Below are 25605 nucleotides of genomic sequence, written 5' to 3'. Positions count from 1 at the left end.
ATTTTTGGAAAACACTGTTTCAAAGCTGATTTCCTGGAATTCTGGCTCTTACTGTCTTTCCACCTGCTCTGTCTACAATGTTTCTGAGCCATAGATGCAGGAGTTGTGATGTAGATGTGTTTATTGGAGTGGCCTCCCCATGATCTGTTGATCTCAGCATTATGTCCATTTGTGGTTCTCCGTGATGGCCTCCATTTGATATAAAGATAGGCGTCTTTCATGATGGGTAGTATCTATCCTTACCTATGAGTATAAGGATAAGATTTAGAATGTATAAGGAATTACACTGCTCTAGCAAAGTGGTGTTAGTGGATTCATTTTTTTCTATTTTTTTATTAAAAAGGATTTTTCACAGTATATATTCTGATTAGTTTCACCTCCCCAACTTTTCCAAGGTCCTTTCCACTTCCTATCCCATCTGAATCTTTTCTCATTAGTTTTGGAAAGTTGACTGGATTTCCAATACCAGGCACGATTTCCTTCCTGTTGAGTGTGCCTTCAGTTCAATTACATAGCTGTTTGGTGCCGCCAACAAGTGAGTGCCACTTATTGCACCTTTATGTATGTCTTTCCATGCTGGTTATTGTCGTGACTCATAGATGTCATATCTGAGTAGGGATGTTTAATTGATTCCATTCCTTAGCAAATTTCTTAGTATTTTCTGGTATCAAGGAAGCCAGAATGCAGGATGGGGTTTCAGGTGAGACCCAGCTGGAATCAGCTGAGTCTAATGTCCTAATTGTGGTCTATTGTCAACCCCTGAGAGACAACCAAGGGTTACACCAATTGTCTATGTTGTTCTGGGTGTCACTTGGGCTGCCCTGACCAACCATTTGGAAGGAGTTTCCTTGTGCCAGTTGCTGGGATGCTTCTTATAGGAACCTCTGTCAATCCAAGTAGCTTAACATCCTAAAGATACCACACACACACACACACACACACACCACACCACACATATATACACCACACACATACACACCACATACCCCCCACTATATACACATACCACACACATACATACACACATACACCACACATGCACATACTCTCTCACACACACCACATGCACACACACACATCAAATACACACACACACACCTCACATATACATCCACAGTGTATAATTTTAGGTAAATATAAAATAATATGACTTTGAATTTTATAGAACAACCTTGGATTCTTTGTGCTTTGTTCCCCCTTTTCCATCTTTATTGATCACCCCACTCCCTAGTTAGAGCCTTCTTTTCTTTTTCTTTGATTACCACTTTATATCACCTGTTTCCTCATATCTCCCTCGCAAACCCAGCCCCTTCCCTCTCTTGTCTATGGTGCCTTTTATTTCCTGGTTATGTTACACACTCCACATGAAGATTTGGAGTTGGTGACCTGTAGAAAGAGCTACAGACCTAAGAAAGGGCATGATATCAAAACAAGATAAAGTAAGAACAATTGCATTGAGGTCAGAGTTTGTTTGAATCCTGACTCCTGTCTTGTTCTGGGATAAACTGTCTAAATATATTGCATTTTAATTTTTTAGTATGGGGAATAAAGGAATAATCATGCTTTAGAGTGAGCACAAGAATTAAATAAGTTGGGATGTGTGAAATGTAAATAATGAAATTAACACAGAGGATTCACTCAAGTAATTGCAGCAAACCCTTTAAGTAAAAGTCATGTGAGAATAGAGGATACCTCAATGCAAAGATTGAGAGGCAAATGAGACTAGAAAGTCCAGAAATGTGGAGGATTTCTGGTTTGGATGAATGCTTGATATGCATACCAGTATGGAGAGATCCTGTACCCCTTTCCAATGCATTTATCTCATACAACATTGGTGTGTGTGTGTGTGTGTGTGTGTGTGTGTGTGTGTGTGTGGTATGTGTGTCTAATCAATTCTGATAAGAAGTTGCCTATCATTCTTATTTTGTTTTTCTGTGTTATATAAAATACTTCCCTGTTATGAGTTTTTTAACTTATTTTTTTTTATTTTTGTCTATTTTGTCTTTTGTGCACTTCCTCATTCATTTCAAGTTTTTGTTCATCAGTAAAGAGTTTGAATGAGAAATGTCCTCTACAGACTCAAATATTTGAACACTTTGTCTCTAGTTAGCTGAACTGTTTGGGTACACTGTGAAACTTCTAGGGACGGGCATTGCTAGAGGAAGAACATCACTGGAGTCAGACGTTGGAAGACCATAACCCCACCCTGTTTCTATTTTCCTTTCTCTGCTGCCTGTTTGTGGTTAAAATGTAAACTCTCAGCTTCCTCATCTCGCCATGTGCCTCCATGTCTTCCCTGCCATTAGAGACTTTCCCTCCAGAACAATAACCCCCTATAAACCCATTTCTTCTCTAGTTCACACTGGTCATGGTGCTTTATGACAGCAAAGTAAAGTGAATATCATAATCAGTTATGTGCTTTATTATCAGTCTCATTCTCTTTGTTTCTGCTCTCTGAAGCATAGAATGTTCTAGAATCTATGAGGTTATGAATGACATCAAATTTGAAGTGTTTGGCTGCTATTTATTAAATTTTTAAAAATTATTATTTTGCTTTGTCAGCTCTTTTCTTAATTGAAAATAAGTTTTCTATACAATACATTCTGATCAGTTTCCCCTCCCTCTTTTTCTCCCAGGTCCTCCCTACATCCCCACCTTTTCAACTTCACATCTTCTTTCTCCTTTTCTTAAGAAGTCTAGGAGGAAATCAAACAAGAATAAACAAAAAGCACAACAAATGCACACACACACACACACACACACGCGCACACACACACGCACACACTCACACAACCCATACAAACACAAAATTACAAACCATAATATAAAAGACCAATAAGGTTTGAGATGTTAAAGATGCTCAAATAGAACAATATGAGATAAAAATTCCAGCAATCCCTCTGAGTTTGTTTTGTATTACCATCTACTGGTCTCCTTTAAGTGTGGCTTATAAACCCAGTGAGACTGCATTAGAGAAACTAATTTTTCCCTTTCTTGCAGCTGTCAATTGGAGCTAGAATATTGGTTGTGGATGGGAGCTCAGATCCACTCTCCATCTCAGCACTGAAATTACAATTATAGATGTGCTGGTGTGTTTCATGTTACCTGCCATCCCATTCCTCCACCTCCTCGCCCAACTCGTCCTCTTTTCTTCCTCTCAATAGTTCTCTTACTTCTTTCTTTATTTTTACTAACTTTCATTGCAAAAAAAATCTATAAAGATCCATTTTACACAGTTTGTGATGTGTTGAGCCATTTAATTTGTTTCAAAATTTCCATCTCTATCTTTTATCTCAGATAGTTTACCTGGAAGCTTTGGAATATCATTTATTTTTTATTGTTACCATTTAAGACCAGCTTCATCTTCTTCCTGTTTAGGAGAACTCAAACATGTATCCTATTTAGAATTGGTCTTTCTTTTGTGGATGGGTCTCTAGAATGGTTACTTTGTGGGAAACAGCAGAGTGCCTTGCCCTACTCAAAGGAAATAACTCACATTCTGAGCTCTCTATCAATTTTACACATGTTCTTAAGAAATCTTCTCAGTTGTGTGGGGTGAGGAGATAGAGGTTGCTGTGATTCTCATACAAACAAGCACAAGGAGGGATAATCTCTTTAGGATATCTTTGCAGGCTGTGACAGTGCTGTCCTTATAGGATCCTTGTCATGTACAATCTCATGAATTTGTGATTTAAAAATCACATTCACATATACATTATTTCAACTTAAAGAACTGAGTCTCTGCAAATTAGGAGTCATTGGAAATTTGAAACTATTTTCTCTCTTAGTGGAAGATCTTTTTATTGCTCCCTCTTGGAGTTCATGTCAGCTGGAAAGGAAGTTGGCACAATGTGTTTGGTTCTCTTATTATCAGTGACGTACCCACAAAACCTTCATGACACCTGTTCACAGTAATCTTGGCATCTGCTTGAGGAGATATGTTGAGAAGGGCAGCTGTTCTGTCTTAGGACAAGTGTACAGCCAGGTGCCTAAGTACATTCACAGAGACATTTTTCTCATTGTTATTATCATCATAATGAAAAATAAAAATACTTCTTTGTGCCTAAAATTTGACAGCCACCCAAAACACTTAGTATTCTAATCACAAACCCTGAGTACTAAAGGTATCACTATCCTGTCTATCCCTTTTACAGGTGAGAAAGTCAAGCAGGACATTAGATGATTTAGTCAAGGTCATAAAGACAATGGTAAGTGAACATCAGAGTTCACACACCTTCCATGACTCTGTACTATTGCAAGTCTACACAAAAGACATTTCCAGCCACCTCATCAGTGAGGGAATAGCAAAGAATTTCCACCATGACTCCATCATCTGTATTATTAAGATCTGAGTACCAAGGGCATCCCTGGTCTTATCCCACCCAGAACAGCAATCTCTCTCTCTCAGATTTACCCTAGGTGTGCGACTGGAGGAAAGACTGGGATCACAGATGTGGGAGGTGTCTGTTTCACACATGTGTTAGGAACCAATAACTGAGATACCACATTACTGGTGAAATGTGGGGTCAGACACACATTGACTAACTGTTCATGTCTTGATATGTGCTGTGATTCTGTGGGGTTGGCACATGTGAGCCATGTACCACGAATCAAAGGTTTCTTAGATAAAAAGCTTCCTGCTGAAGCCTACTTGACTCTTGGAACAAGTAGTTCCAATATCAGCTTTTGACATTTTCATTATAGTGATTTTTATTTCAGGTCATACCATAGGGTCAGGGGATTATTTCTTAATATACCAAAATGAAAGTGATTATTGCAAAATATTGTACATCTCTTCATTCCTTTCAGATTCTACTGCTTCTGGATTTATGAAAAGTAGCATGTGGATTCTGGGTCACTCAGAGAATTGCAGATATTGAAGTTGGGTTGTATAGCCCTGATGTTTACCAGGGGACTCTGTGCCACTGGGATTGTTTTCTGTCTATCCATTCTTTCAGCCACGTGTCCATCTGTCCTTCCAGATATCCCTTTGTCCATTCATGTATTCTTCCTTACATCTGTACATCCATCCTTCCATCACAACACCCATCCTTCTATCCATCCATGTCTATTCATTGATATGACACTTATGTAATTTAACCATACTAATTTTTGGAGATTTAGAGAAGGACATAACATAGTTTGTCTTCTCCAGCAGCTGGTATTGATAGAGCTCTAAGGAAACAAAGGAGAAACAGGTACATTTCTATTCTCAAGCTACTTCCGAGAAAACAGAAAATATGTGATGTGGAGATGACATTAGAAAATTAGTGATTAGAGAAAGAGTACATGTTGGGTTCCTAGTAATGAAAGTCTGATTCAGAAAGTAAGACAAGCCAATGAAACTTAACACATCTTGCTTTGTTTACCCTAAAGTAAAATTCAACTTAAATGGTCTAGAATTATAATACCTACAACGTTAGTTAACTAATAGGTTGTTCACTTTCTGTTGCTGTATGTAATAAATATTAACTTTGTCTTAGTCACTGTTCTGTTGTTCTGAAGAGACACCACAGCCAAGGCTATGGAAGAAGACATTTAATTGGGGGCTTGCTTACAGTTTTAGAGGCTTAGTCCATTATTACCATGACAAGGGCACGGTGGCACGCAGGACACTAGGACAATAGCTGAGAGCCACATCCTGCTTCTCAGGTTGAGAGAGACTCTGGCATTGGCTTTTCAAACTGCCAGTGACACACTTCCTACAAGGCCACACCGATTCCTACAAGGCCACACCTCCTAATCTTTCTCAAATAGTGAACTCCATGGTGACTAAGCATTTAAATATATGAGCCTATGGAGCCATTCTTATTCAAACTGCCACAAATTTATAAAGAAAAAAAAAGATTCATTGTGGTACCAAGTATTAAAAGTTTTGGTCTGCAGAATGTTGGCCAGGAAAGCACAGTCCATCATGACTGACAAGCGTGTTGGAAGAGGTCTATTTATCTCTTGCTGTCTGGAAGGCAAATAAAAAAAGAAGAGGAGTGAGATTCAATATCGCTCTCAATCCCATGCCCTAAATGCCCTAACTTTCCTCGTTTAGGCCCCAATTACTAAAACTTCCCCTCTTCCTACTAACACTGCAGGATGATAGCAAGGCCTTCGACACATGGGCCTTTGGGGGACATTCAGGATCATACTAGAGCACAAATCTCTGTGTCTATGTACAGACCACACAGCTTCCCTCAACTGTGGCTGATATATGGTAGTTTCATTATTCTTATTGGTTTTGTTATGATGAAGAAATCTGGAAGCTTGCACATGCCATCAGGCTACAGTTGCTCTAACACATCTCTGGTTGTTAAAGTGATGTATATGGCTTATATGAAGATTCTGCAGGCTGGGGCTTATGAAATGTTCCCCACTGAGAGCTAACCCAACATGCCAGGAGTGCTGCCTGCCTTCTTTTTGGTGTTTCTAAGAGAATATCTGACACCTTCCCAGAGTCTAGAAACTACAGCATCCCTGGGAAGAAGATTCTTTCACGTTTCAAAGCTACCAATGTGAGGGGTACCCTTTCTCTCCCTGTGTTACTGTCTCTCTCCTCTTCTACTTATTGGACTGCCTACATCCCAGTTATCCAAAATAATCATCCCTAGCCTCCAAAGCTATCTTATTGGGTTGACTACCCCAGGGTTATCCAAAATAATCATCTCCAGACTTAAAACCATCTTATTACCAGCTTGGCTTTCATCTGAAACCTTGATTCTTTTTGACTAATGCATTAACAGGTTCTGAAGATTAGGATGAAGTTAAGGGAAATGGCACAACTGAGCCCTACTCTTACTAATGGCAGTTGGTAAAAAAAAATGACTGTTTCTAAAAAGGAGCTCTGCAAATTAGGCTTCTTAAACATCAGCAAAACATCTAGTTTTGTACCACATGCAATCTTCACACCTCTCTTCATGTTTGAGTTGATTGTCCTACCCCATTGTTCTCCAAGGGGATGACTAAAGTCCATCCTCCTTCAAAACATATTGAAATCATACCCTTTAGAAAATATTTCATGATTTATGCATAAAACTAATGTTGTTCTTAAAAATTTGCATACATTATTTGCTTTGTGAATGTGGATGGGTTTTCTTTATTCCTAGATATTATTTTTTCTCAAACTTAGCATAAAAATAATGGTAAATCCATCCAATATATCCTGAAAAAAATCAAGGGTCATCAGCTGTGTTAGGTATGAATATTCAGTTTATAGGCTTATCATTTGGCAGAAACTTCAAATGAAACAAAAGAAAATTGCTACAGATAAGGTTTAAACATTCTGTTTCATCAGGACAGAAACAAACAGGCATATCTAACTAAAACTTATTTCCATCAATGGACACTTACAAAGAATGTGACATTAAAGGTGATGGTTGATTCCATAAAAGGAAATTCATTAAGAACAAGTGCTTTTAAGACATTATAACTCAGAGAGAGGTTTGGAACCATTTATAAAAGAAGTCTAATTTATGCAATGAATAGCACTGCTGATAGATGTAGAAAACAGCTAGAACTAACTTTTGTCTTGAGCAGAGATTCCTCGTTGCCCTTCCCAAGTACCATGGTTTTGACAAAGAGCCAGATCTTCCCAACAGCTCCATTTCTTTTGCATGCTCAGCACTTGAGATCGTGCCGTTTTTCACAGAGGACTAACATGTTCATGGGAACTCAAACAGGACTGCATACGTACAAGTTCTTAGTGCTTGTTAGTCCTAGAATGGCAATACTTAATACATCTTGAGCTCAGTCTGCTGCTTCAAATTCTGTGTGATAGGAGATTGATGCTTAGCCCAAGGTGTTGACTGGGGTGTTGTGCTCAGAGGTCAGTAGAATATGACAGTTGGTTATGGGGCTGATGGGATTGAGGCCAGCTCCCTTGCTGGTAGAGTTTCTGAAATGCATGGGCAATGGCAGCATCATGCATTTGTGTTGAGGAGAAACAAAACAATATAGGGGCAGGAAGAGTTTATTTGGCTTCCAACTCCAGGTGACTGTCCATCATTGAGGGGAAGCCAGGGCAGGAGCTCAAGTAGCTGGTCCCGCCCACCGTGCAGTGCTGAAAGACAGTACACACATCCTTGGCTGGTTATGTGTATGCACAGAAATAGCACACAAGGGTTCACTTTTCAAATCCTTATTTACAGCATCCTATGGCCTTTTCCACAATAGACAGCCTGACATGTGAGATACCATCTTACTGTGGTCTCAGGTTGCATTTCCATGATCCCTACCCTATGCAAACTTGTTTTTTTGTTTTCTGTGGGAAGATGTCTCTTTATCTCCTTTGCCTACATTTTGTTGATGTTTCTAAATTTGTTTCCTTTTCATTAAGTGGACAGAATAATGGGTTTCATTATGACACCTTTAAATATACTTGGGACATGACTGTTCATTCTCTTGATTTAATTGGAGAGTTTTATTGGTTTATTATTGTTTTGGTGTTTTATAAGCTCATTCCATATCATGTTTATGGAACAGTTCATTACCAGACATAACAGGTATATGATTTTCAAAGATTTTCCTCCATATGAAGAATGCTATTCACTCTGTTTATTTCTTCTGCTGTGCAGCAGCTTCTTTGGTATGCTTCCTCTTGTTTGTGTATTGTTTCTGCCTTTGATGGCAGAGTAAAAATCAATCATTGCCAATATTAAATTTGTTTTGATTTTGAGTTTTTCTGTTTTGGGTATTGTGTTTAATTCTTTACTACACTTTGAGTTTTGTAAATGATCTTAGGGGGTATTCTGATTTCATCATCTCCTTCATGGATAAACAGTTGCCCAACGTTATTTCCTGGTAACTATCTTCTTTTCTTCCATGAGTTAGTTCTTCATGTCCTTGTCAAGAATGTACTGAGCTCAATCTATATTCTTGTTTTTTGCTCTTGAATATATTCTATTGGCCAATGACTCGCATATGTAGTAACACTTGGTTCAAATTACTATAAATTATGGCGTAATTTGAAAACAAGAAATCTGATGTCTGCCGAACCTTCTACAAAGTTACCACAATTAGCAAATATTGAATCACCCTTCCTAGGTATAATGGCTCCCATGAGCCTCTCTTTAACTTTCTTTCAACCGGTCAATACCTAACCTTGGACCAGGGAGATGACTCAGTCAGGCAAATTCTTGCCTTGCAAGCATGAGGACCTGAGTTTGATTTCTAGAACTCACACTAAAATGCCAAGTGTGACAATGCTAAGCCCAGCACTGGGGTGGGGTGGGGTGGGGTAGGGGGTGGACAGGGGTTCCTAGGGCTGAACTGTAAGCCCGTCTAGCTTTTTCCATGGGTTCCAGGCCAAGTGAGAAACCCTGTCTCAAAAATCATGTGAATTATATTTGACAAATGACACTCAAGTTTAAATACTGCTCTCTCTCTCTCTCTCTCTCTCTCTCTCTCTCTCTCCACACACACACACACACACACACACACACACACATACACACACACGCAGATGCACCCCCTTCTGTGTATAAACACCCTCCTTACGCACACATTATCTATTCTTCCTTTATGTGTGTCTCTGTCAAGGGGTACCTTACTTGCCATGTATGAAATTTATTAACATTAATTCCAGCCGTCTTCTCCCTTACTTATTCTGAATTGACTCTCATTCATTCATTCCATACACTTCCTCTCAGGACTATTACTGGGGACATGGCTTTGGAGAACTAATCAGCCACCAAGCAGCACCACCCTAGGGTGGACATGCTTAATAGTAAAAAAAAAAAAAAAAAAAAAAAAAAAAAAAAAAAAAAAAAAGAAAAAAATAAAAAACCCGAAGCACAACATTGCCAAATGCAAATGTGTTTGCAGGATCAATCCCTCAATCTCCCTTGCAGTCCAGATGTCAGGTGCTTCTATTGATTGCCACAAAATTCATGTTTGTGGATAAGCAGAAAGAAGATGGAAGCTTTGAATCTGAGGTTAACTAAATGTTAACAAGTATGTGAACCTACAGCAATAGAATTCACAAACAATGAATGCAGTCTACGTGAGATTTGCTAATGTTTTCTCCTTCACTGCGGCTTCAATTGTGAGCCTCAAAGTGTACTTGTCATGGAGGAAAAAAGTGTTTAATTTTAATGAAATCAGATTCACCCATGTCTGCTTTTATAGGCCACACTTTGGATTTAGAGCCTAAGAAATCTTCATAGTTCTGTATTTAGAACATATTTAAAGCCTTTCTATTTTTCTTAATGCATCATAGGCTTGTATTATTAATTTTAATTGAAAACAATTTTTCATACAATGTGTTTTTATTATGGTTCCCCTCTCTGACTCCTCCCAATTTCTCCTCCTCCCTCCCATCTGGATCTACTCAATTTCTCTAACTAGAAAGAAAACAGACTTCTAAGGGAAAATATTAAAATAGAATAGGATAAGACAAAGCTAAGTAAGTCAGAATAGGACAAAACAAATGAACAGAAGGAAAGGAACCCAAGAAAAAGCACAAGAAACAGAAAGAGTTGCAGAGACACACTTGTTTGCATACTCAGGAGTTCCATAAAGACACAGAACCATACAATTGAAAACCATAATAAATATGCAAAACCTGTGGGGTAATAAAGAGGTAAAGATTAATTCTAAAAATAGAGATAAAGCCCTGATATGACATTATAAGACAAGGAACCTCTAAAGATGCCTTTGAGCCGAGTTTGTTTTCTGTTGGTTAACAAATGCTAGGCCTGCTGTCTACCATTGAGAGTAGTTCGCTTCCTCAGTGAGACTCTCTTGAGTAAAACTAATTTTTTCATTTGCAAGTGGTTAGTAAAATGTCTTCTGGTTTAGGGATGGGAGCATATGTCCACTTCTGCTTTCTACTCTATGACTCCATCTGGTGCAGACTCTTGCAGGTCCCGTACATGCTGCCTCAGTGTCTGTGAGTTCCTCTGTGCAAAGGTACCATGTTTGAAGGGCCTTGTTTTCTTGGTGTCTTCCATATCCTCTGGTTCTTACACTGTTTCTGCCTCCTGCTTCCTTCTCAGGCTTCCCTGACTACTGAGTGATGGGATTTGATTGAGACACTCCATTTAGGGTTGAGTGTTGCTAGGTCTCGTACTCTTTGTGCATTGACTGGTTATGGGTCTCTGTATTTGTTCCCATCTGCTACAGGAGAAAACTTCTTTGATGATGGTTGAGCAAAGTGTTGATCTATGGGTAAAGCAGAATGTCACTAGCAATCATGTTATTGCTCTAGTCTCTTTGTAGAACAGTAGTATTTAGTTTGCTTCTAGGTCCCTGAGCTTTCTAATCTCAGGTTCTTGGTCACCTACACAGTTTCAGGCATAAGTTTCATCTTATAGAGTGGGCCTAAAATCAGATATTGATTGGTTACCTCTACAGGCTTTATGCCACCATTGCACTGGGGTATCTTGCATGTAGGACACCATGGTAGATAGAAGGATTTGTATCCGGGTTGGTGTTTACATTTTTTGGTACTGTGCAGTATACTTTCTAGTACTAAGAGCAATAGCCAGTAGTGGTAAAGCCTCTGGGTAGGCTCGAGCTCTACTTCTTCCATGTTAAATGAATTGTGTAGGTGGTGTCTTCATAGGTCTATATTTTTCATTTAAGTGCAAGACAAATTTGGGAACAATTTTGGGGGGAGAGCATTTTTAAAATGTAAAATGGAACTTTAAATCTGAGGTTTATTTGTTTATAATTATTGTTTTCTATGGGTGTTCAATTGCTTCAAGAAAACATGTTAACAAGATGCATTTTCCTGCATTGCACAGAATCTCTCTCTCTCTCCCCCCTCTCTTCTCTCTCTCTCTCTCTCTCTCTCTCTCTCTCTCTCTCTCTCTCTCTCTCTCTCTCTTTCTCTCTCTGTGTGTGTATGTGTGTGTGTGTGTGTGTGTATGTGTGTAAACAATGATGGGGTCATGAATTTTAAAAAAGTTAGTGGGAGAATAGGAGGAGTTTGAGGGCATATAATGATACAAATATATTATCTGTGCATGGAATTCTCAAAACAAAACAAAACAAATTAAAACACCCACAAGTGTTGCTGGTGTATTTTTGACTTTGCTATGGTGGAGTGGAGGTGGAATTCTAGGTTCCTATATAGTCTCCACTAAAATCAGAGTCATTACTATCTGCTAAAGATGAAATTCTGGATCACAATGGAGATGGAAGTCTGCTCTCAGCTAACCGTCAAGGTGAAGTTTTGTTACAGCCTGGTAATTGTAACTTCTACAGTGGCTGGAGCTGCTGCCTTTTTCTGTGTTACTGGGAGAATGCAGACAGCTGTTATCTATAAGTTTTCTGTTTTTGGAATATTCTTCCCTGTTTGTGTGTATGTGTGTATGTATGTGTGTACATGTATGTGTATAGGTGATATATATATATATATTTGGTGTGTATGTATATGTGTATATGTGTTTGTGTGTGTTAGTATGTCTATATGCATGTGTGTATGTATATATGTGTGCATGTATGTACATAGGTGTTATGTGTATATATGTATGTGTGTCCACTCATTAGTGTTTCTGGTTTGTTGGCTAAGACACCACCCAATATCCTGTTTAGGACACAGGAGGTAAAAGCAGAAGGCAGGAAAGTTACTGTCTTCCTTCCCTCTGAGTTCCTGGCCTGTCTGTCTCCCCATCATTTCTTCCTTGTTCTTATTTTGTGCTGATAGAGTTTTACTTGTGCTTGAAAAAAAAAAAAACAACCAGAAAAACATAAGCATTGACTGTTCTGTCCTTTGAGGCAGATGTCATGCCAGATACCATTTTTCTTTCTTTTTCTTTCTTTATTATTTATTTATTCTTTTCTTTCCCCCCTCATTTGGGGGTCTTATTTTGATATTCTTCTCATTTTATAGGTATAAAGAAAGCTCAGAAAATTCTGCAAAAGATTAAAAGTCACTCAGCTCACACATGTCAAAGAAAGTTCATAAATTTACATGGTAGTCTGATTTAGCCAGCTCAGAACTCTTACCCAGACTCCAGTCATATAGCCAGGGCCTGTGCTCTGAGGGTCACATACCCTATGTTCATCATGTACACATCAGAGTAACACCCAAGGCCTTTACCAGAAATATTCTGTTCTGTGAGTATTCCTGGTACCACTGACATAGTGGCGCACAGCTTCCTAGCCAGGAGCACAGTGAGACACAGGGCATTGACCTGTTTGTTGTCTATTTACTTCCATTTCACCTTTTATTATTGACATTTCCCTTCCTCATGAGTTTGGTAAGTATGGAAGGAGAGGACAATTATGCCAGAAGTCGTCCCCAAGTATATATAAGTGAAAAAAGGCATTAAAAGCAAGCACCAGGGCGAATACAGGGAGAGGTTCCTAAGAGCATGGGAGCCTGTGTAGGAGCCCCAGATATGGACATGGTGGAAAGAAAATGCAGTAAGACAAATACGGTGGGGAACGTGGTTAGCGATAATATTTAGAAATGGCTGCCTGGCTTCTACACACCTCAGGGAAGTGTGTGGGTGAGGGCTGTGAGCTGCATTTTACAAGACAGCAAGTCAGTCTGCATCTGGATTTTCAGTCTTACATCTGCTGTCTTCCTGTGGCAGCTGATGTTTCTGCAGAAGCATGTCTTCATAAGACTGCCACATGGCCTACCTGTTCCTTTTCTGTTTTGGCAATCACCTCTAACCTTTTCCAGCCATATATGTGATCTCAAGTGAAGCAACTTCCTGTCTCTCACCCTTTAATTGCTCCAATAAAATGCATTCTATTTTGCTTCCAGATGACTGCATCGTATCCAGGGCCTTCGATGGTTTCCTGTGTCTTTCCATGTCAAGTCTAGATAGCTTTAGAAGCCACACTAAGAAGTCATATTGTGATGGCCTTGTCTCTGCTCTTTTCTTAGGTATTACCAGATCCGAGTGACCTTGAAAGTGTCCTCAAGGATCCCCCACAGACTGAGTGCTTCCATCGTTGGGCAGTCCGGTGAGTAGAAAGCATGGCTCCTGCCTCAAGGGTCACCCATCATGTGTTCCTGTGTGTCATGGTCTAGCAGAACACAGGGCAGTGCTCACTGTCAACATCTGGACCAGTGGGTTCAGGAAAGGCAGACTCACTATTGGAAATGGATTTATGTAGACATTGTTGTTAAGGAGGCTTGGGTAAGTAAAAATCACTCTTAGCAGTGGCTGGTCGCTGGGGGGAACTGTCTGCAGCAGGTTGGCTGAAGTCACATCCTGGATTAAATGAGTGAGAAATGACATCCAGCTGATAGGTAAGGAGAAGCTAGTTGCTATGGCTTCAGGGGACTGAGTAAGTAAACAGTTCGGCTGGGGCTTTCTAGGCAAATAGAGGGTCCGAATGGCATCACCCATTGTAAAAGGACCATCAAGGAAAATCCAGGTCCTAATTATGATGCTGAAGATCTAAGTGGAAATCCATGGCTTTGAGGAGCCAGTCTGATAGAACACAATGAGAAATAAAGAACCTTGTGGACAGGAAATACTTGTGGGAGACTAGCAAGCAGAAGTACAGGGTAGTTCGAACACAAATAGGGCAGAACCACACAGTCAAGTGACTCTTAAAAGAAACGATTCAGTCTTCAGGGCAGAGAAAGAGAATGGAAGGGGATAAACAGGACAACTGCCAAGCACCTGTTCACTGTTAGAAGTTAAGAGTGACCCTGATTGTCAGAAACAAGGTGTAGAAGAATGCTGATTCCCAGCCACACTTTTTAAAACCCATTTGAAATGGGCAAAAGCATCAGGATGTGTCAAAATGTACACTTGAGGTCTTATAAGTGAGAAGTGCAGACACAGAGTGAAGGCTTGTGATGACTCCTTTAACTCTAGACCTATAAAGAGAAAGACTCAGTGGGCCACCTGCCCCTTCCACAGGTCTGAGCCTAGCAGACAGGTATTAGTTATCGGTTGCGTCACCATCTCTCACAGATATTTCTCTTTTTCATCCCCCTCTGTTGGGGGTAAGCAATGCATCTTAGGTGAGAATACTCTCACACAATCTATATGCCCCACAATATAGATTCAGTGTAATTTCCCTCTTTCCCATCCTCTACTAGGTTCCCTCCTTCCCTGCCTTAGTCCATGGCATCCTCCAAGACAGGAGGATACTTGGACTCTCTTTTGGATAAACTCATGTAGGATCATACGATCCTAAGGAAATGGTTAATACCTTTACTTCATTTGAAATAGGAAGACAAATGTTCCCCCTTATGGTGTCTTTATCTTTTTCTGGAATTGATATACAACAGTTATGTCTTATAGAGGTGATAAATGCCAGTGTGGTGTGATGGGACCTGCCCGAAAGTAAGGGCTCAAGAGTCTGCCCTGGGAGAGGCAGGACTCAAGGTCCCTTTCTTAGAGTCAAAGCAAGATTCTCGTGGAGAGGTGACAGTGAGAGCCGGATGATTGATGACAGCCATCTGCAGGCCAGTGTGCACTTGGTCTTTTTACTCTCTGAGATTCTAGGCAGTATGAACTCAGCTCCTGTCATTGCTACACCTTCTCTAGAGTGGGCAGACCCAGCTGTGAGGACCAGAGACTGCTAGGCATGCAGGACCTTTTGGGGTCTGTAGGAAGGATCTGATTGAGATGGTGCTGCAAAGGCAAAGAAAACCAGCAAGAAATGCAACTTCAAGTGAACGCCCTTTTCCTTCCTGGTGTAGTTTGACAGGGTAATGATGGTGATGTAGCTGTCATGCCCCTGAGTTTTGCACTAGAATTGCATTTAGAACAGAAAGCCAACACATGCCAGGAGTGACTTATGAGCAGACAGTTTCATGGGTGAGAGATATACTGCATATTTATTTCTCCTTCAAGGTGAATTTTCTCAGTATATCACATTCCTCTAAATGTCTACATTATCTACAAATCTTTCCAAAACTTGGTGCTTAAAACAATGGCCCATTCTGCTTGATTTTTCAAGTGGACTGAAGTTGCCTAGCCTCAAGATGCAGTACTGTCACCTCAGGCCTTAGCTGGGATGGAGCCCTCAAGACTTCTTCACTCCTGGGTCAGATGGATCCCTCAAGTCACTACTTGAAGAATAGCAAAGCTTTTACATGTAGTTGGAGTATCAAACTACTTTTAAAAATGCTAGCTCCATTGCCAGGTGATAAAACAAGAAGATTCTACATTGCTCCCTGACTGTGTATGGAACTGGTGCAGGGTTTTTCTTCTGTATCCCATTGGTCAAACCTAGGACAAGGTTGTCCATCATTACCTAGAAAATGAATGTTCCTCATCCCTTCCTGTAAAGCTTTCCCTTTAAGCCCTGTGTGGCGAAGACACTGACAACCATGATTACAGACAATCATCTAAACACACTTTCTATTGCTTCTACGTATCTCTGTATAGAAAGTAGCAAATATAAATGTTTTGGAAGCAAAATATGAAGAAACTAAAAAATCTGGGCATGTCAAATGGTCTCTACAACTCCCATTAATTGACTTGCCTTGTCAATGTAGTTTATTTAGTTTGTTCTTTTGTTACAATTGTCTTTTATGTGAACATATACAAAGCTTACTGGGTCTAGTGGGGACAGGATTCAGTAGAACCAAGTGCCATGTGCACTGAGATGTTCATATTCTGGTCCTTCTCCCCCACTTCCCAGCCATGTGAAATTCAAAGTTGATTTAGCAATTACCTTTCTAGTGCCTTATCTATAAGTTGGGATCAGAGGGTTTTACTTACCCTCACAGGTTTGTGGTGTGAACTAAAAAAATTCACTGAGAAAGATAGTTACATAGTTGCTCAGTTCAGAGAAAGTTTACAGCAATTGTCCACTAGGCTAAGTGTGGCTTTGATGCAGAGTATAGCTATTTTGCTATATGTAGCTTTATGTAGAATCTGCTTCATGTAGAATCTCAGTCCTGTCCTTAAGAATGAAAGTGTTTGCATCACATGGTCTCACACAGTCATCTCATGAGATAAAAGTAATGAGAGTCATGCAATAGAGGCAGAGTTGGCTGACCCCTGAGGGAGCAAGTCATTAAACAGGAACAGGGCAGCTAGGTGGAGTAAGCGATTCATCATGGGGCCTGGAAGATCAAGAAACTAATCCTAAATGAGGCTATAGAAGGATATTCATCAGAGGCCACAGAACGGCCCCAATCACTGGAACCTAAATGGGTCCTTGATTCTCCATGTCCATGTAGATTAGATCTAGTGTATTGTGAGAACTGGGACAACAGGAGAGGAAAAAAAACCCAAACAAACCATCTGCTGAATTTGTACCACATGAAAGAGCGAAGTTTCGTGTGAAATGCACAGAGATGAAGGGGGATACTTAGATCAAATGAGCCCAGTGCTGTTCAAATACACAGTGTTCTCAGCAATTAAACAGTGGGTTTGCTTTCTCTCTCCTTCAAGCAAATTAGTTCTTTGGTAAATGTTACACAGAAGCACATTCCCATGGCTCATATGGCTTAGATGCAGGTTCTGTAGGTACAAAACAAAGTCACATTGAATTTTGCAAGATAGATTTTCGTGGTTAGACCATGTACAGCAAATTCCATGTACCTAACCTGTCTGTCCCTGCATTACCTGTCACAATACTTTTTAAAAGGTCATTTGGAGAGATTTTCCCCTGGAAACAGGTAATTTGCTCCCACCTTGGTTAGCAGAGTGGCTTGTGACAAGCTCTGAGTTTGTGTTTGTTAGGAACAATCCTTCCCTTGGGTGTTCTAAAAGATCCCAGTGTCGGAGAAAGGACAGCTTTTTGATGAACTGTAATTGAGTTAGACATGCTCACAGTCATGAGTGTAAGGGACAAAGAGGGACACCTCTGTGTGAATTTAGTGACATTAGAAAGTGTGGAGTCTGTCTCAGCAGGTTTCAGGGCCTGAGATGGGGAAGGGACATTGGTGAACGAAAAAGTCTAACTACCAGATGCACTTCACAAGAGTGGCAGCTCCAAATACCTTGAACCATCTTTTATTTATACTTCAAAAACAAACATAGGTTTTCCCATCCTCCAGAGTTAACCTCAAGCAAAACAAGCATGTTTTCCCCATCTTTTAAATCAAAGCAGCTTTTAAATCAAAAACATCAGTGCTCAGCATTTTGCTAGCTTGTCTAAATATTAAACCAGACATATCCTGTCCTTACAAAGTTAAAAGGTGATAGACACAGGCACACATTCATGAGAACAATGATATCATTCAAAGTTAGCAAGGCATATTTACAGAAATAAGCCGGGGGGAGATCTGCCACAACCTGCTTTCATATAGTTTGCTTGTACTTCTCTGACTGTTCTCTTGCCCTACAAAGGGTCCTGCATGCCTAAGCCTCTCTATAAAGAGTGAACTCTGATAAGGCACACTTTTTCCACTGTGCTATATCATTCTTAATGTTTTCTTCTAGAACTGGCAGACATAGTTATGTTCTTGTGTTGCTTTCTTATATGAGCCCACGAACTCTTATTGCCTACGGTACTGTCAGCACTAAATCAGAAAAGTTCCCAGGGTCTGGAGTAACAGCTGGTGTTTCCATATAAGAACGTGAGAAGCATCAGTTCCTAGAGAATTTGGGGGGAAATATTTGAGAAAAAAATGGGTTTTCTGGGGATGGTTACATCTGTCCCATGTATGATTGACAAAGTGAAACCAAAAAACCACCAAGAGTGTCACCAACGTTATGAGAGAGAAGAGAGCATGTGGTCATGCTGCCCCAGAGTACTTTGCTCTGTCCCAAGGTCCTCTTGCCTTTGTCTAATGAGAGACCATCTCTACAGGTTTTGCCTTGCAGAGACCGGCTGCACAAACGTTCATATGCTGATCTGAAACTAGGCCACATGGCTCCCAACAGGAAAGTTTGATCCTTCCATTAGGGTCTTGATTATCACCAGAATAGGAGCTTAGAGATTACAGGTGATTGTCTAGGGCATCCCTCGACTGCTCTAAAACCTAAAAGAGAATAAAGACTCAGCATGCTATGTCTCTGTTCTATGCCTGATGCAGTTAAAACTGGGAAATTATTAGATGAAAGGAGCTGGCTATTTGAGAGGCAGGTCGGACATGCTGTAGTCAGACCCTGAATTCACCCCTGCTAAAATCCCACTCACCTAACTTCAACCTCCAAGTCAGGTAGCTAAGGATTTGAGAGTTTTTTGATGGGGCTACTGTACCATGATTAATGCCTAATGGAAAGGACCAGCCAGATTTAATCTCTTATCAAAGGAGAACCTTACCATGGGTTCAATGAGAGCCCATTGGTGGTGCCAACACGAGGGTTCCCCCAGAAGCAGTTAATCCACTGTGAGAGAGTAGGGACTGCGGTGAATGAAGAGAGGCAAAGGCTGGATGTGGGTGTTTGTGATGTGGACATTCCTTACGGCAGCTGCATGGCCGTCAACTTCTTAAGACGTTTAGCCAACCATCTCAGTGCCAGACTGTGCAGTCCCGCATATCCTTTCAGTGTGCCTTGCCCATGGCTAGCTAGCTAAGCACAGTGGCAGTGGAATATATCCTAGGAGCCATGTTTTTTTCTTATGTAATGGGGATTTTGGGAAATCTCACCAGTTTACTTGCTGCATTAAGTGAATGTTAACTTCACTGTTCTTAGTAGGTAAGACATGACCTGCACATATTCATAATTGATTTTAGGTAGCATTTTGTATACATATAAATGCCTCGAGCAGAAGGAATCTCCAGGAAGATTCCAGGAGAGCCATGGGTCTAGAGTCTGCTTTGTCAGGCCAAACTACTGATGTCCACTGTAAGTGGCAGATGGCAACAGTAGGAAAAGCCACACAGTGGATGCACTCAGCATCAGGGAGTAAAGGAAGCAGGCAAAAGCAACCTGACTTTCCTCTCAGTACCCTTTATATCTAGGCTGACACCAAGTTTGCTCTTCCCTCCCTCTCAATTAATCCTTCCAGGAAATGCCTCACAGCCCCAACCAGAGACACTTTATTTATTTGATACCAGATTCAATTAAACTGTCAACCAAGACTAAGTATCATATCTATACATATACATTTGCACATATGTGTGTATGTACATAAAAAAGGCTGCTTACAAATTATCTTTCCTGTTCCTAAAATACTATTTGAATCTACAAGATCAAAACAACATTTGTCTATGTCCAACAACAAACTACTCAGATCTTAGAAAGCAGGAAACCCGAACAATAAGGAGAGGGAAGAATGGGGATTAATTTAAATGTGAGGCTTAAGGTATTCCTGGAAAGGAACCTCAATATGAGACATTTTAACCACTGAACCACTGAATTATGCTATTACAAGCCTCTCTCTCTCGCTCTCTCTCTCTCTCGCTCTCTCTCGCTCTTTCTCTCTCTCTCTCTCTCTTCGGAGTTGAGGGTCTCAGTTAGCATGCCCATGACAATGGAGGGATGCTAAGGGCACCTAGCATTGGGTATTTAGCTCCAGAAAAAGGTTCTGTTTCATAAATTCTCATGTTTCTTCTTCCTCTTGAGATGATAAAAAAACAAAACAAAAAGTCATTTCCTTCAGGGTTGGGGGGCTGATCAATTAGGGCAGACATGGTAGGAAGGTGCCTATCAAAGTGTATTGGGGCTGTGGGAAATGATTAGGTTAAGAACAGGCATCTGCTAGTGTCTGCTCCTCAAAGCAGAGGGAAAGATAGCAGAGTAAATTGTGGAAATGTATAAAATTCACCGTGATTAGTTTTCGTAATGTTTTGAGAGGTAATTTCCATTTCCACTAAGTGGAAGCACTTAAGAGCTTCACCATGTAGGGGCGGGGAGAGACATTTATTTCTCAAATGAATCAATCTAATTTCTTTTCATGGTCCATTAGAGTGCACCTAAATATCAAATATGCCTGTTTTCGTGGAGAATGCTAAGCAGGTAAAGCACTCCCTCTCTCAGGCTCTGATCCAGTTAGGGTCTGCAGACAGCTAGCTCAGGCTTGACAGAGTGGCTGTCTGCCTTCAGCCCTGGAAATTCAGGGAGGCATTACAATCCATTACCATACCATCCAGTCATCTCCAGTCAAGTCACGCAGGCAGCTTGAGGACGGCAATGGCCGGGGTGTCCTTACCTCCGCCCCTAAGTGCTGTGAGAGTCTCCTCTGCCAGCTTCCCAGGGACTCAGCTTCCTTTTGGTTGACTTAGCGTCTCACCTGTGCTCTGGTCCTGAGACAGCATCTTAAAACTGCCTGGGGCCAGCGCCTCTTCCGGGAGCTTCCATTACATCATCTGTCACTCCACCTGCTTTGACTGACAACTGCCCCTGCTCCTGGTGCCATTTTGAACACCTGTCCCTTCTTTTCCAGTGTTCTGTATTGCTCTACTAGATGAGTGGAAGTACTCCCTGTGGTTTCCCATGAGCAGGCTGTACAAGGGTGATCATGCCTGTAAGGATGAATGGCCCTCACCTTAGCTTAGTGTCCTTCACTGAATTTGTAAAAGCAGCTTTCGTTCCTCCCACTTCCAGCTCTTCCTATTTCTGCACCACATCTATCTACTATAGCTTGTTTTCTACTACTAGAAGCCATGCCTTCACTTTGGAGAATTATCCACAGGCCACAGAATTTGCCAGGAAATTTGAATCTTTCTACCTTGCTTCCCAAATGCAAGTTCTGCCATGGGCTAGTAGCTATTAATGAAGAAGCTTGGAGGTTTAGCTCCCATGCTTCCAGAAGAGAAAGATAGAAATGTGACATGAAACCTCTGATGTATGCCTGTAGAATTTTCTAGGCTGGATCTTCTATCTTCCCACCCAGCTTCTCACTGCCTCTGTGTCCCCACTGAGGACAAACCCTCAATGAATTACCGATGCACACATCCTGTCTCCCTCTCTACTAACAGCATCTGGAAACATTGAGGCTCAGAGGGCTGGGAGTTGCCAGACCAGGCTCAACTGACTCATTCCAACCCTGTTCCATGACTTTGGTATAGCTCTCTGCATGCAAAATAATCAGAGCCTGGAGAGCCAAAAAGCAAATAAGTTGGTATATGTAGTTGACAGATTTCTTGGGAGTCGAAATATTCACATGAATATACTAAGATACCATATTTGTATATCATCTTCTGACCTCATCAAACAAGGATGATGTTTATCACAGTTGTTCACAATTCCCTTTAGATGCCTGCTTGACCAAATCTCTAGCTCCAAGTAATTGGATGTGTATGAGGCACTGTTAATGCACAATGCAGTGAGGCTCAGATGTCTGCTATGAAGGGAAAGTTAAGTGATCGGTGTTAGAGATGGGGTTCAGGAGAGACAGAGGGTCCTGGGGGTCAGCAAAAGATCCATCTGGGTCATCTGGGAAAGTTTCCCTCTCCTGGAATCTGTCTTCTGTGAGGCACATCTGATGCTGGTGCTCAGGCTCAACAGTGAAAACTCTCTCTCTTTGAAAAATAAGGGTCCCTCAATGGATTTCCATGACACCAGATACCTCTGCTCTGCCCGTATACTCACAGTTGGAGCCTCCAAATCCCCTAAGATAAAGCCTGATCCTTATGCATGGACTATCACCTGTATTAGTATGGGAAAATCCTACATATATTACACCACATTTAGCAGAGAAACCTACAAAAAAAATTGAAGGAACTGGGCAGGATCCATGGAGCCTGCATCCAGAGATTTAGTGCAAGACTTCAGACTCGTCTTAGTGCCAGCAGAGAATAGTCAAGGATAGAGGCTCCAGAAACAAGTGCCTGGTCTGCCTACCTCACCTAAGTGACCTTGAACTCCTCAAAATCGTCCCTGGACCTCATTTTACATCTCTGTACAATGTTATCAACAAGGCTCTCTGTAAGTGTCGTATTTTATGTTGCATTGACATCAAAAGCCCTCAATTAGTGCTACTGATGACTTTATTTTAGAAATCTGAATAGGTGAGAATAAAAAAGTCCATGTAAAAAGTATTAAGCAGATTGTTTTTTTGTGTTTTCTGGGGGGTCTCATGTGGATCAGGTACTATGTTCTTGAACCCTCTGAAACCCCGTGTGCCCAACTCTGGATGCCATTGGCAGTGGGAAACATTCCATTTTGGAAGATTCCAGCAGGGCATGCAATGCTAGATGGTGCTTAGTGAAATTGTGTACCTGTCTAAGGAATCATTGGGGTCTTTTCTTTTTATCCTGGTTTGTTTGATTGTTTATTATTTACTACATACCAATCTCATTCCCCCTTCCTTCTCTCCTTCTGCTCCCGCCCACCTTCCTCCCATCACACTCCCCATCTTCAGAGAGGGTAAGGCTTCCCATGGGAAGTCAACTAAGTCATTGAGCAGGAACAAGTCTCCCACCTAGGCCTAGGATGAACAAAATATTTCTTCATAAAGAAAGGGGATAAGAATCGGTTCCTGCATTAGAGTTAGCAGTGGTACCATGTTCTAACTCATCTGGGTCTTTATAGTTCATAAATCTATGCTCAGTGACAAGGCAAATCACGTTGTCCTTCCAGGCATTTCTATTTCCTCAAAGATCAGGCAATAAGACACTCTTGTTTCTTATAGAAGGTCTTTGATTCATTGTCTTTCTTATGTGTGCCCAATAAGAATTAGGAACACATTACTTCAGGAAGTCAGATGGAGCCAACTCTCCCCAACAGAGACAGAACAATATGAACAAGAAGCAGTTTGAGTGAGAGCAGGGTTGCCCTAGAGCATGCAACTGGGAGACTTAGAGTTCCTACAGACTGGCTTTCAATCCATCTGTGCATTGCCCCTCCTGCTGATGGCTTTGTGTGCAAACTCAAGAAGGGAAACTAGCTAAGCACACCCCTTGCACTTTCTTATATCCACAGGATATTCAAAAGTCATTTAAAAGTTTCAAAATTATGCTTTTTTGTCTCAGCTAATTGAAAACATTTCAGAAACTGTGGGGATGGGTACATCTTTGAAATTGTTGCCTTGGGATGCTCTTAAGTGAGAGCGTGCACTTGATTTTCTTTGGGTTTAGTTTTGGTATAATGCACACGCTTTAGCCTAGTAATATATTTTTGAAGACTTTGCTTGTTTCAGTCCAAGACACATACATTCTTGGGATACTCTGAAATCTACATGCCTAACACATCCTGCCTTTGAAGTCAGCTCTTTTGAGATGTGGTGCTATGTTCTTCCTGTGCTGCTGGTGGTGGGTGAATTATTTAAGCCACTGATTCTTACTGGTGCGAGGTGGACCAAGTTTTAGAAAGAAACCATGTTGGTATCTGGATGAGGAGTGTCAGTTATGTTGGACGCCTGCTAAATATGTGATTCTTCTCTTGCTTCTCCTGTTTTCCTTCTCCTCCTCTTTCTTGCCACTTGTTTCCTTTTTCCTTTCTTTTCCCTCCTGCTTTCAGTTTTCTCTGCCCTCTTCATTTTCTGTTCTCTCCCATTCTTCCTTCTCATTCCTCCCCATCATGACAGTGAACAGCAGTAGCTAATGCTTCTGCAATACTGTCTCTGCCCCAGGCACTATTCTATACTCTTTGCATTTATCGTGCACTGGTTCACAGTAAGAATTTTTGTGAGAAATGGATCATTGGGTGACATTGTGCTTATATAAACATCAAAGCATAGTGCCTTGGCATCTCAGGACACCTTCATCACATATATCTGTCCTTGACTTAAATGCCTTTAGATCGTGTATAAAAGCATGTGGAGTAGATACTACTGCCATCTTTATTGTACAGTGAAAATACTAAGAAATTCACCACAAATTGGGAGTCAGGATTCTAACCTGGCTCCAACCACAGCGGAGCTGCTGCCTCCTGTCCACCCTAGACCAGTCAGGAGCACTTTATCAGGCTGTAGTGTCCGCTGCACCATCTGCTTTAACTCTCCCTCACAGTCACGGCTATTCCTCTTGGGTTCACTCCCAGGTCAGCATATCTGAACTTAGATATCCCTTTACCTATAACTTGCTATCCTTCCCAGCGTTTGTTTAGTGTTCCATCAGCTAAAGCAGGTTTGGTTCAAATGTGCCTTCCGCAGAGAAGCATCCTTGCATGGGATTTTTTTTTTTTAAATTGACTCCTGCTTACCTGTTGTCACGCAATTTCTTTTTCTGTTCTTCAGACCGGTGCAGCTAATTTTAGAATATATCCATTTGTTTACTTAATGCCTGCATTTCCTATTGGATTTAATAATAATGCTACCGCCAGTAAATCATGACCATTTTAAAGGTGGAGGAACCATTTTTAACATTTATATCTGAGTACATATAAATCTTTTTCACTATGATGGTTCCAGGAAATGGGGATGCTACATCATGAAAAACCATGAGATCAAGGCTCTCGTCATAGATAAGACAAGCAAAGTTCCTGCACTGCAGACATCAAATGAAGCCACCGTTTCAAACCAAAGGGAGCTGCCCAGAGGTCATGTGAACGAATCAGTTGACTTTTGTTGAATTGCTTTCGGGAGAGTAGTGAAGTGTTTGGCGGTTGTCTATTAGTCATGGGCACAGCATCCAAAGATGTTTTTACTGTGTGCACAAACCTTTTGGCTTTGTGCTTCGTGAGCTATTGAATCATGCCATCATCCAGGAAATGCTGAGTCTCTCCTGATGTCATCCACTTACATAAATGTCTTGGTCTTATTGATCGATTTGAACCCTTAATAGTATGCTGAAGGATTTAGGTTCTTAAGCTACTAACAAAAGAGAGGGGCTAGGTAGAAGAAAACACCCATGTTCTCCAACAAGCAGAATATAGGTCAAGGTAACCCTGTGTTATAGTTATG

General features: G+C 40.9%; 1 protein-coding gene across 1 annotated transcript in view; it reads left to right on the top strand.

The window, feature by feature from the left end:
- Fam135b (family with sequence similarity 135 member B) overlaps nt 1-25605 on the top strand; it is a 164021-nt gene that overhangs the window by 34833 nt on the left and 103583 nt on the right. The window contains exon 2 of the mRNA XM_038344082.1: nt 13835-13914. Within this exon, the coding sequence (XP_038200010.1) occupies nt 13835-13914 (80 nt within the window). The remainder of the gene's footprint in view (nt 1-13834; nt 13915-25605) is intronic.

Source organism: Arvicola amphibius, chromosome 9, assembly GCF_903992535.2.
Source record: "Arvicola amphibius chromosome 9, mArvAmp1.2, whole genome shotgun sequence".
Taxonomy (NCBI): domain Eukaryota; kingdom Metazoa; phylum Chordata; class Mammalia; order Rodentia; family Cricetidae; genus Arvicola; species Arvicola amphibius.
This window is presented reverse-complemented; position numbering and strand designations above follow the sequence as displayed.